The sequence below is a fragment of the Vitis vinifera genome, chromosome 1 (genome assembly GCF_030704535.1).
Source record: "Vitis vinifera cultivar Pinot Noir 40024 chromosome 1, ASM3070453v1".
Classification (NCBI taxonomy): domain Eukaryota; kingdom Viridiplantae; phylum Streptophyta; class Magnoliopsida; order Vitales; family Vitaceae; genus Vitis; species Vitis vinifera.
In genome coordinates, this window is record NC_081805.1 from 9784556 (window position 1) to 9795077 (window position 10522).

The window sequence follows — 10522 nt, forward strand, 5'->3', positions numbered from 1 at the left end:
AGTGGTGGTAACCCAACCTATTAGAATGGAAATTCCATGAAGTAGGTTCATATGGGTAATAACAAATCACTTGTTGACTTGAGGTGCTCTATCAACTCTAATTGTATGAGAGTCTATCCATATGGTGTAGATAGAGTGTATTTTGCATTGATTAAGGTTGAGTGTTTACTCTTAATGAATATCATATTCCTTATGGATGGTATGTTTAAGTGCAAAATATACTTGATGGATTCACCTAAATGAGAGTGGAGGTGGGACCGCTTCTTATAAGAACTTTGGCAGGTTCTCTAAAGCTCTCATGAATATCCAGGCAAGGCGCATGGTCTGTTTGTGTCAACCCATTTTATACAACTCGTAGTGTAGTTGAGAAAACCAATGTGGATAAAAGTCCCTTGAGTTACATCAAGAAACACTGGTTCATAGAAATTTATTTTTACCATGTTTTGTGGTTCAATACTTATTTGTCCTAAGACTAGTTCACAACCCTTGGTCACCAGTACTGATACATTGAATTCTTTTTTTTCCTAAAAAAAAAAAAAATCACGTTTACACTCTCTAGGGGATTGTAAGAAGAGTGTAAATAATTTTTATTTTTATTTTATTTTTGGGAAGAGTCTTATTGAGAATTATTTTTATTTTATTTTATTCTATTAGTCTTATATTTTTGGGAAGAATCAAATTGGGATTGTACTAGTGGAGTCTCATTCCTTTTATAGGTAGAATCTCCTTCCATTTTGAGTCATGTTCTGATTACAAGTAGAGTCCCATTGGGACTGTGTTAGTGGCATATAAAAGTAGGTCACCTCTCACTCTCAATAAATGAATACCAATTTTTCAGAGAGTTTTTTCAGATAGTATTTTCATACATCTATTTGGAGGAATTTTTTCAAAACCTGAGTTGTGCACATCTCGCTTACAGAGTGTACCCAAGGTGAGATCTGGATGTTGAATCCTGTAGGTAGACCACTGGTACCTTAGTGCACCGAGTTCATCTTCGAGGAGGGTGGATCTATTTCAAGGACAGTGTTTATCACACCTCAATTGATAAGTTTTTTTCTTATTAATTTTGTTCTTTATTTGTGTCTTTTGGGCTAGTCATTTATTTCCATACCCTTAAAACCAACACTAATCAATATCAACCAAGCATATTAGGCAAACCACAATAGTGTCGACCCTTAAGCCTAATGGAAACCAAATACTTCGACCTAAAACCAAAAGCCTCGGTGATACATTTGTAGTAAATTTAGACAAACTACTCTTATCAACTTTCATCATACAAATCTAAATTATCAACCCCAACCCTCTCCTAAATCTTTCAATACCATATTCACAACTAATTCCTAGTTTTCTAATCCTTTAGAATTTTCTTACCCTACAATGGCTACTCATGTTGCCACACCCACCACTGTTGCTAAAACAAATTAGTACATGGACTCGAGTATCACACATCATTTTACTTTGGACATTAACATGTTTGACCCTATGACACCATTCATTGGATTTGATCAAGTGACAATAGGAAATGATAAGTAAATCTCTATCACACATCTGGGCACTATAATACCTAGTGTTATCAAGTTATCTTTTGATAACAACATTTTTGTTGAATTTTATGCCTCCCCATTTTCTTGTCAAGGATCAAGTTTCAAAAAGGGTCCTCCTTCAAGGTCAACTCAATCATAGCTTGTGCAAAATTCAATCATCTTTCCCATCATACCCTGCTTCTATTGCATCATTTCCTTCCAAAGTCTTCAAAGCACATGAGGTTAGGTCACTTGGATTCTTGTAATATTGATAAACCAAAAACAACTAGTTGTAATTTAGCTAGCAAAAAGCCTCAAGCTCCTTTTTTCTGTCTCAATCTATTGCAATGAAACCATTTAAGTTAATTCATACACACCTATGAGGTCCTTCTCTTGTTAACTCTATTTCTAGTACTCGCTATTTTTTACTTTTATTGATGATCACACTCGATTTGTTTGGTTTACTTGCTAAAAATAAAGGATAAAGCATAACCTACTTTTCTAAAGTTTAAAGCTCTCATTAAAAATCAAATTGACATTAAGATTAAGATTGTACAATCTCATTAGGTTAAAATTGTTGTATCTATATATTTTTTTTCAAAACCCCATCTTGGTCATGCTAAGCAAGGATTAAAATATCGATAATCACGAGTATATCGATACTTGAATTTTACAGATATATCGGAGATATATCGACGGATATTTTGACACAAAATATCGATAGACCAAAAATTCATCAAAACCTATAAAAATATAAGAAAAAACTCTTAAAAATGAAATTAGAAGTATAATAAGCATTTTAAAATTGTTTTATTGAAGAAATTAATATATATATATATATAATATGATTTGTGATATTAAATTTAATTATATAGTGTCGATTGATAAGAAATGTGAATTTTGTAAGTGTAGACTCATTATGAAGTTAAATTATTACAAATATACTAATTATATTATTTAAATATATTATTATTTAAGTTAATTTACTTACCTCTATTAAAAATATATTAATTAATTGTAAAAATATACTAATTTAAATTCAATGTTATACTAATTTAAAAATGTACTAAGTTAATTTATTCTCAATATACTATTATTACACTTGAATATCAAAATAAAATAAAATTATTAATTTAAAACTAAATTATTGCAAATATACTAATTATGTTATTTAAATATATTTATTATTTTTATTTAAAAATATTGGTACATTTTGATACAAAATATTTTTATTTAAAAATATTGATAATTTTATTTATGATTTAATTAGTATACAAATTTAATTATAAGATAATTAAAATTAACTTCTTTATAATATTTTAATTTTTTACCGATTTTTCATCGATATATCTCCGATATAACCAATATATCTCCTATATAACCAGTATATCCCTGAAATTTCAATGATTTTTTTCTTATTTAGGACTGATATTTTGTTTATTTCACCGATATATCCGTGATTACCGATATTATCGCCGATATTTACCGATATTTTTGTCAAACGATATATCTTACATATATATCGTATCCACCTTCTTCGATACACGATATATCGTTGATATATCCTGATATTTTCTTCCTTGATGCTAAGATGTATTTAGCCAAACAAGTATACAACACACCACATGTTAATGAGCAATACGATTTCTTGCTTATGTCAATTGTCAACTCACCATGGTCATGACTTCTCATCAAGTCCCCAAAAAAGTTGGAATTAAGAGAAGATACAAGGACAAGGTAGGAGGAATTAAGGGAAGATCCAAAGACAAGTTTTGCAGCACCAACAAGTGGTGACTTACTTTGGCCAAGTTGATTTTCAAGAAAAATGGACCATATTTAATACTTAATTCATTCACACAAATCCATTCATTTTACTTACAAAAATGTGGAAAAATAATATAGGTTATGTTATACACTTATACCATCAAATTTCAAATTCGTGGATTAGATTGAAATTAAATCTTATTGGTTAAATTTATATTAGTTGAAAGTAATTAGAGTAAATGATCAAGTTCTTTTACAAATATGGTCATATTACAAGATTGGACCCACTATCTCAAATCTGAATAGGTTATTAGATCATGTCATCAATGGAGCACTACAAGCTAAAAACAAATCATTCCCAACCGGTGATGAGAGGGAAAGACGGTGGGCTGGGGCCTGCAATCGGAGCCCACACGTGGGCCTGAAAATTGGAATGGACCAGGCTAATCCTAGACATTCTTAGAAGTTAGAAGTTAGAACCTAAAACCCCTAGTATCGGCCTATATCGAAGTTTGATTTTAAAAACTAGAACACCTGTTAAACCCACCCTGAAGTTGGAGATAAGAAGAGGAGAGAGAGGGAGAGAGATGGACTGGAGTTGTTGCAGTAAAGCTCCATTATCTAATCTTGTTCCATTTTCCTCGTTTACCTCATCCCACTCCCACCAACATCTTGCTCTCTCATCTTTCTCCAATTCCTCTTCCTTTACTTGCTACACTGGCATCAGGTTGAAACACTGGCCTCTTCACTCTTCGCTCACCACCAAATTACAGCCACAGCTCCATTCTCTGGTGTTTTCTTCTTCCTCTTTCGCAAATCACATTTGCCGGGCGGCCGAATACAAATTTCCCGATCCAATTCCTGAATTCGCCCAAGTTGTAAGTCCGTCACTTTCTTCTTATTCATTTTCGTATTTTATATGTAATAGACTGAGAAACTCTCTGCGATGATTTTTTTTTTGTTTTCGTTTTATCTTTCTGGGTTACAGGAGACGGAAAAGTTCAGGACCCATCTTCTTAACAAATTCTCCAAGAAAGATATATATGGAGAGTCTGTTGAAGAAGTTGTTGGAATCTGCACGGAGGTAGATTCTCTCTCTCCCACAAATTTTCTTTTATTTGCACAAGTTTCTGGTTTGTTGGAATGGGTATGACTCTAATTAAGTAGGAAAATAGAGGTTTGTCTCGTTTTTTTTATGGATACGAGGCTTGATTGTTTGTTATTCATCTTCATGAGTTAAACATGCGTAGCATATATCCCCATATGATATGGCCTCCTTCAAGGTTGGACAACTCAATCCTCATTTCCCCTTTACATGTGTGAGGCACCACTTTGGCATTTTAGTTTGAGAAGTAAACAGCCGTCTAAGTGAAAATAAAATCTCAATTTTGTTTTCATTTTTGTGCTTTATCCTTTTGTTTAGTGATTAAAAACCAAGAAACCATGAACTCTATGCAGATGTAATGTTGTTTACGCGTATCTTCTGAGGTTTACCTTTAGTGAAGGGTTTGTGCATTGTTGAATGGCGGGTGTTGGGTTTTGTTTAAATATGTATAACCATTACTAATTTTTCTTTAATAACAATAAAAAGAATGGAAGCAAAAGAAAAATGACCAAATGGCATTCATTCCTGTGTCAAGATAACTCTCACAATACATTCAACTAAAACAGTGGATCAAATATGTGGATCAAAAAGCTTGTCAGATCCCCATACCACAAGTCATGCCACAATGAGATGACCGAAAAGAAATTTACAGCCATGTGGCTAATACCTCTTGTACTGTACAGTCTCATAGAGGAAAAACACATCTTCATTACCATACATGCTTTTGCTTTTGTTGCTTTTTCTTTATAACATATCTTCAAAGGCATTTCTAGGCCACCCAACCAGTTACCATTTTCGAGCATGGATATAGGTTCATGTTTCTAATGAGTAGATCCCCAACTTTCCCAAGTAGGATAATGACGATACATATTTAATTTGTAAGAATTTTTTTACATGATAAATTTATAAGAAAATTTTAAATAGTTTCATATTAGTATAATAAAACTTAATACCCAATGTTAACAGGAAACATCTCTCTCTCTCTCTCTCTCTCTCTCTGGAAAACCGTTGCTAGAGCTCTTTCTGCTTTTTTTCCTTGTATAGCAATTTGTTTACCAATGTGTAATGTATTGTGGTTTTAACAATGGTGCAGAATTCTTGACCCCCATACATTTCTCACCTTCTCTCCACTACTCATCTCATCCACCCTATTTCCATCTACTCCAGAGCTTAATGGTCCATGGTACCCATTTTCCCATTGAAGCTCGTGATATAAGAAGTTTACTGTAAAATGCCATGAGATGTTTCCAATGAGAGCTCAAAAATGCAACTGGTTCCACTTATTAATTACTAATCTTACTTTAGGAACACCCTACCACATCAGAGAAAAGTCTCACAGTCCTCATCCATATACAGCTTCAAGTGGTAATGTGGACATTGTTTGCCAATCTTAGAATCGGTTGTCTTATCATAGTGATTGGATTAGCCACAAGTACTAAGAATTTTAACAGTTAATACCATTAACATTATGAGGGAAAAGAAAAAGGACTGAAATTGCCTCCAGCACAAATTTCCAACTGAACACAAACTTGGGATATTTAGGTATCTGCTTGCAAAAGAATAAAAGAAAGGTTAAAAGAGAAAAAGGGTAAAAAATCAAAGAATTGAAAAATTATTTGCTGGTTGTCACACTGGTGAAACCAAACACCAGTACTTTCAGCAAAATAAGGGGAAATTGTGTAAACGGTTTACAAGAGTATGTTATTTTGAAATAGGACTCAATTACAGTTTGTATTTATCTTTTTCCCTTGGAAAGAGAAAGTATGGGAGATACTTCTAAATGACATCCTTATTTAATTATCAAACAATCTTTCATGTAAATATAGATACTTGGAATATCTCTTTGTGATTCCTCTCTTGAAGTTGTTCTCCTGTACTTAAAACTCTTGTCATGTTAGAGATGTATTTTATGGGGCCTTAAGGTAGTTTGTTTTCTTATTCTGCCTTTGTCAAGGCTACTTCTCTTGATTGGACATGCTGAAAGTGTAAAAGGTGCTGAGCTATTTTGCTTGTGATAATACTCTGAACAGATTTTCAGTACTTTCTTACACACCGAGTATGGGGGTCCTGGGACACTCTTGGTCATTCCTTTCATTGACATGGCTGATACTCTGAATGAACGGGGTTTGCCTGGATCACAAGCTGCCCGTGCTGCAGTCAAATGGGCCCAAGATCATGTTGACAAGGACTGGAATGAATGGACTGGTGATGATGGCAATTAATAGGAAAGCCTCCTCATGTTCAAGTTGTCATTACGAGTATTGATTAGGTTCTGAGAGCTCATGGTGCAGTTTTGAAATCCTTAATTCATGCACACCGTGTAAGACTGACTGGTGACTTTAAGTCACTTGAGGATGTGAAAGTTTTGCAGGTTTTGTTCTAATTGAGATTTGGCAAGAAAGTTCATGAACTTTACTGTTAGGATATTCAGTGTTGTGCTTTGAGAAGAACTTAAATTGAAGGTTTTATGATGTGGAAGATTGTTCTAATATCTTTTCATCTTTTGTTGCTCAATTTACAGAGGCAATATACAGCAAATGGATTCATGATCTTCTGTTTTTAATGCATCCAATGTTTTTGTTTTGCTGCTGTTATAAACTACTAAAATTGAGATACCATCCAACAAACAACCAGGATTTTGACAAATATCAATCCAAAGCTGGATTTTCATTTTTTGGAGAGATCAGTTCTTGATATTTCTTAGGCCCTGTTGGTATCCCAACTCTCGGAGTGGTACAAAATTCAGAGACAAGGGGGTGGGGACACGAGGTGACTGATCTCTTTCCTGGAGAATTTTTGGAACAAGCCTGGTGGCATTGGGAACTTGAATAGGGTGGATATAGCAAACTATTGGAGAAGATGATGATATACAATTGAATCCGAGTCTTCCTGAAATATTCATAGAACATTTTTCGGGACTTCCATTTCCCTAAGAAAGTGGGTCATCTAAGTAGTATAGACTAGCTTCCCGACCTCATATTTTACTAGAGAAACTATGGTACTAAAAATGTAGAATGAAAAGAATACTATGATTGAAAAATTGACGCATAGTCTCTTAATAAGTGTGGAACATAATATAACATTATATTAGATGTAATTAGTTCATAATGAGGCAATTTGGATCCGATCATCAAGTACTGCCTAGTGTTTGTTCCCTTGGTGCTTCATGGGATGCATCATATCTACTGAATGCAATGCTTTCCAAGTGCTTCCTATTCGTATGGCTGGCACTTTATTTGGATTATGACTACATTCTAACAATTAGCGAGACACTCATCCTCTGATGCAAGTGAAGAATGTATTATAAGTTAGCACTCAGCTCTGCCGGGGTCAGTTATGGGATTCATCCATATATCAAAATCAAATTGATGAACATTTTTGTATTGTCAACAGGGTGCAATCCTTATACTGGGGCAACAGACATGCATGACATTCCATTGAGAAATATATAAACTTGTAAACATGTAAAAATTATTTATTTCTCCAGTCTCACAGGGCAATCTTTCTCCAGTGGTTCTGACCAAGAATGATATTTGGGGTATATTGCAGTAATCTTGATAGTACAGTGCATTAACAACTTTACATTTGATTATAATCATCAAATATGATCGACTCCAATCTGGTGTTTCGTTCTTATCTCTATAAAAGCCTCAAGCATCTCTTTCCCTTGAAAACTAGAGAATCTTGACACAATGGTACCACGAGGGCTAATCAAGAATCTGATCGATTCTGATCCAACATTTCTTCCCTGTCTATGAAACGCTCAAGCATCTCTTTCTCTTTCAAAACCAAGCAATCTTCTTCTTTTCCAAACCAGTCATACCGTCGCTTGGCAACATAATCATAGATAGCATCTCTTAAAGGAGTCGGGATTATCAAGAGCGTGCTTAAAGCAGAGTAGGGTAATGGCAGATAAGACAGCACTCTCAGTGCAGCTGCAAAATCACATGAAAGAATCAGATGGTGTTCACTCTCATATGGGGAAAATGTGAAAGGAGAATCACTAAGAATCTAAATGATACTATCCACCATTCATGAGTCATATGTAAACAAAATTCAGCACCAACAAGCAGCAATATGGTTCAAGTCTATGAAGGGGATAAAAGATGGTGACTTTATTTTAACAAAAATCATCACCAATGAGGAAGCAATAGAATTAATGTAGCAAACACCAAATAGTTGCAATAACTCTCGCCTTTTCCCTTTTAATGTAACTGATCCTATAAATAGATGGTTCAAGACAAAGAGTTTCTGAATGCCTAATACATTTAATTTGACAAGTACTTCCATTCATCTTCAGAATCCCTTGGTATAAATTATACCTGCATATTATGCATGTTAGAACACATTAATTCCATGAACAATGCATCTGAATGGAAAATACAGATTTCAATTGCATTCATTTGAATGGCAAATACAGATTTCACCAAATATACTCTGCCTTAATGATTTCAAGTGGTGCCACCACCATGTCAGTATTCCCATCATCCATCCTGCCCCCAAATTGTGTTGAGGTTTTGGATGCATACCCAACAATTGCTTGTTCATACACTATTCAATATTTAATATGTTGGTTGGTAAGGAATCACTAAGCACCCATGGGGTTGAAGGGATGTTCTCTAACTAATATATGTCTAGTTAGTCAAAGTGTAGTTCTAGGCCTCATGAGTGGCTTCTTTCTTAAATGAGACATCAGGATTGAAGTTAGCATCACTCCCCTAAAAAAAAATGCAAATGGAGAAGGGTTGATCTTAAGATTGACAAAAATGTTGATTTATTCTTGCAAGATGACTACAAATCAAGCGAACCCAAATGGAGCTCAATACGTAGATAGGCTAGGTTTCGATTAACGATCATAAAAAAATTTCTGTTAAAGAGAAAAATATTATGTTAGAGATGTAGAACAAAGGACAGAGTGAGGAGACAAACCAGTGGAGGCCTGGTGGTATAAACCCGGGCCTTCAATGAACAAAAAGCGACGGAGAACATCCTCTCGGTCCAGGCCACATACTCTCAAGTATGGTTCAGCAGCCTTAGACTGGAGGCAACAGAACTTGATCTTCCTATGCTTGTCTGCTGCAATAACCCTTTTCACTCCTGCAAAATTAAGGGATTGTGACATAAACCATTTATCAATCAGGGAATTTCTACCCAATTGACAAAAACAAAAGAAACGAAGCAACTGACCGTCTTTTTTCTTATTTAACTGAAGAATTCAATTGGCCTTTCGTGAATTATAACAGAAATGCAAATACCCTAGAAAACAAGAAGAAAAAGAGAAGAAAATATTGATGTAATGATGCAATATTACCTTGGTGGCAGAGATGGCAGACGCCATCGTAGACCACCACCCGTGGCTGAAGGAGGGTGGGTATAAGGGGCTTAACAGGGGGAGGAGGTGAGTGCTGCAACAGCAGATCATCGCCAACAGCATCAACGGGAGCACCAGAAAGAAGACGGGACGGCGGTGAGCGAGAAAACAGGGAATGAAATGAAGGAGAGACCGTCCTTGTTATTTTCAAGCTTCCACCGCCTCTCAATCTCGGCAACATATTCAATGTCATTTGCATTTTTCTCTTCTCCTTCCTCAAATCAATTCAGTGATCAGCTGCTACATTGAAGGGGCATGGGCGGTGTGTCAGAGAAGCTGTTTTTGGAGGCCGCGCCTTCCACACTTGTATTCCTTTCTGATTTCTCCAATTCTCCATATTCCGAGTCGGTTCCCCGGCATAAAAGCCCATTGGGCCCTAGTGAGCTAGACTTCAGTTCACCGTCTCTCGTAAACTATTTTTAAAAAAAGAAAATCCTAAAAAATAATTAAAAAACTTACATTTTTTTTTTAAATTATCAAATGTACTTCTTGAATTTCAAAACCGGTTCATAAAAATAAAAGTTTTTCGAGATCACCTCGTGTATGTAATGATAATGATAACAGAGCTAGAAAATTAAGAAGTCTGGGGGCATTTGCCGGAATATATTATAGAAGCTTTTTCAAAAGAGTACATTTTAGGAGACGAGTTTTTGCAATGCGAGAGTTTTGGTATCATGCAAGCTTATAATATAAAATACTAAATTATGCGAAACTTCCTGACAAGGTGCAAGAATATGTTAAGTAGCATAGAGATTCGAG

At 34.9% G+C, this 10522-nt stretch overlaps 2 protein-coding genes across 2 annotated transcripts; one reads left to right on the top strand and one right to left on the bottom strand.

Annotated features, from left to right (window-relative positions):
- Positions 1-3743: 3743 nt before the first annotated feature.
- Positions 3744-6976, top strand: LOC100260319 (protein PLASTID REDOX INSENSITIVE 2, chloroplastic). The gene is made up of 3 exons (XM_002267991.5): positions 3744-4165; positions 4276-4371; positions 6423-6976. The coding sequence occupies exons 1-3, from the start codon at positions 3875-3877 to the stop codon at positions 6612-6614; spliced, it is 579 nt and encodes a 192-aa protein (XP_002268027.1). The 5' UTR covers positions 3744-3874; the 3' UTR covers positions 6615-6976.
- An 865-nt stretch (positions 6977-7841) lies between these two features.
- Positions 7842-10304, bottom strand: LOC104879959 (uncharacterized). Its single transcript, XM_010654789.3, has 3 exons — positions 9704-10304; positions 9322-9489; positions 7842-8327 (listed from the first exon to the last, which is right to left on the bottom strand). The coding sequence occupies exons 1-3, from the start codon at positions 9960-9962 to the stop codon at positions 8104-8106; spliced, it is 651 nt and encodes a 216-aa protein (XP_010653091.1). The 5' UTR covers positions 9963-10304; the 3' UTR covers positions 7842-8103.
- Between the last annotated feature and the right edge of the window lie 218 nt (positions 10305-10522).